At 68.1% G+C, this 1,525-nt stretch overlaps 1 protein-coding gene across 1 annotated transcript in view; it reads left to right on the top strand.

Moving 5' to 3' along the window:
* MNEG_8945 (flagellar associated protein) overlaps positions 1-503 on the top strand; it is a gene marked incomplete at both ends in the record, with an annotated part of 3,114 nt that extends 2,611 nt beyond the window's left edge. Inside the window, one exon of the mRNA XM_014042581.1 lies at positions 381-503. Coding sequence (XP_013898035.1) covers positions 381-503 — 123 coding nt within the window. The remainder of the gene's footprint in view (positions 1-380) is intronic.
* Positions 504-1,525: the final 1,022 nt, after the last annotated feature.

The raw sequence follows: 1,525 nt of genomic DNA, 5'->3' as shown, positions 1-1,525 counted from the left end.
GGGGGGGGGCATTGGTGGGCTCGAAACATAAGGCAAAGTCGCTTGCTGCGTGCGAGGGGAGGGGCGGGGGCGATGTGTTCCGTTCACGAGACGTGGTGCATGCAGCAGGGGCGAGCTTGCAGGCAAAAGTGTGTTGCGGGGCGGCGTCGCCGTCTGCTGGGGGCAGCCCCACTGCTGGGCGGCGTGCGCGCGGCAGCCGGGGCGAAAAGGTGCGTTTGCGATAGCCTTGCCAGCCACCCTTTCGTCAGAGTGCGCAGCGCTGCCTGCCCACATCCGTAACAACGATCGCCTTTCCCAAACCAATGGAAAAGATCGTCTTTGCTGCGATGCACCCGTCTGCTTGGGTTGAACGGCCGCGGCTCGCTTCTGCACCCCTGCAGGGCAAGACGCAGCAGGCGCTGGCGTGCTTTGCAGAGGATGTGTACCAATGCGCCCTGGAGTACGGCCCCCGGGACCCCCGCACCAGCCTCGGATACTTCAACCTCGGAAAGGCGCGCCGCTGACCTGGCCACGGCGCCGTGTGTTTTTGCCCGACGGGTCCGGCAGGGGGGAGGGATGGGATGCGGCAGGCTGAAAGAGGGGTGTCATGCGTGTGTGTGTGTGTGTGTGTGTGTGTGAGAGAGAGAGAGTGTGTGTGTGTGTGTGTGTGTGTGTGTGTGTGTGTGTGTGTCCATGTGCGAGCGCATCCTCGGCGTGCTTGCCCTCCGAGCCTGGGCGGCGGTCTGGCTTGCGCGGTTGAATCAGCGGCGTGGATGCCCTGGTACTCAAGAAACCTGACGTGCAGAATGCACACCGCTTGCAAAACAGCCACATTCACTGCCGATTCATCACTGTTGCTTGACCGGGCGTGGCCGAGCCGCAGCCTGAAATTCACGCCGGCGCGTGACGCAGGTGCTGCAAGACTCTGGGCAGAACCCCCAGGGCGCCCTCGCCTGCGGCGACACGGTCGTCGAAATCTGGCAGTCCGCCCTGGCGCCGCTCGCCCTCGACGCCGCAGCAGGCGCGACAGCAGCCGGGCGCGAGTCGTCCTCTGCGGGGGAGCCTTCGGCCAGCGGCGGCGGCTCGGGCGCGGGGCAGGTGGCGGCGGGGGCTGGGGCGGCGGCGGAGGGGGCGGCGGCGCGGCTGCCGGTGGGGCCGCTGCAGCTGCTGGAGGTGGCGGACATGCTGCTCGACGTGGCGCGGCTGCGGGAGCGGGAGCGCGGCGCGGCGCACCCGGGCGTCGGCGGCGCGCGGCTGGTGGCGGCGCTGGCGCTCGTCGCGTGCGGGGAGGCCGGCAGGTGCGGTGGGGGCCGCCCGGGAGCATTGCTGCCCGCAATGGGGGCTGAGACCCCGCGATGCTTGTCAATGAGGGAAAAATTGAGTGCAAGACATGCATCAATCACTTGGGTTTGCCCCCAATATTTCGCAATTTCAAAACCAGGGCTGTGGAGCTGGTGGATCAAGCGGACGCCCTGCTACCCCTCTCAGACGCCGCCAGCCGCGCGCTGCTGGACGCGACCCGCCGCGCCGCAGAGGCGGCGGCCCT

The sequence above is a fragment of the Monoraphidium neglectum genome, assembly GCF_000611645.1.
Source record: "Monoraphidium neglectum strain SAG 48.87 unplaced genomic scaffold scaffold01765, whole genome shotgun sequence".
In the NCBI taxonomy this organism is placed as follows: domain Eukaryota; kingdom Viridiplantae; phylum Chlorophyta; class Chlorophyceae; order Sphaeropleales; family Selenastraceae; genus Monoraphidium; species Monoraphidium neglectum.
This window is presented reverse-complemented; position numbering and strand designations above follow the sequence as displayed.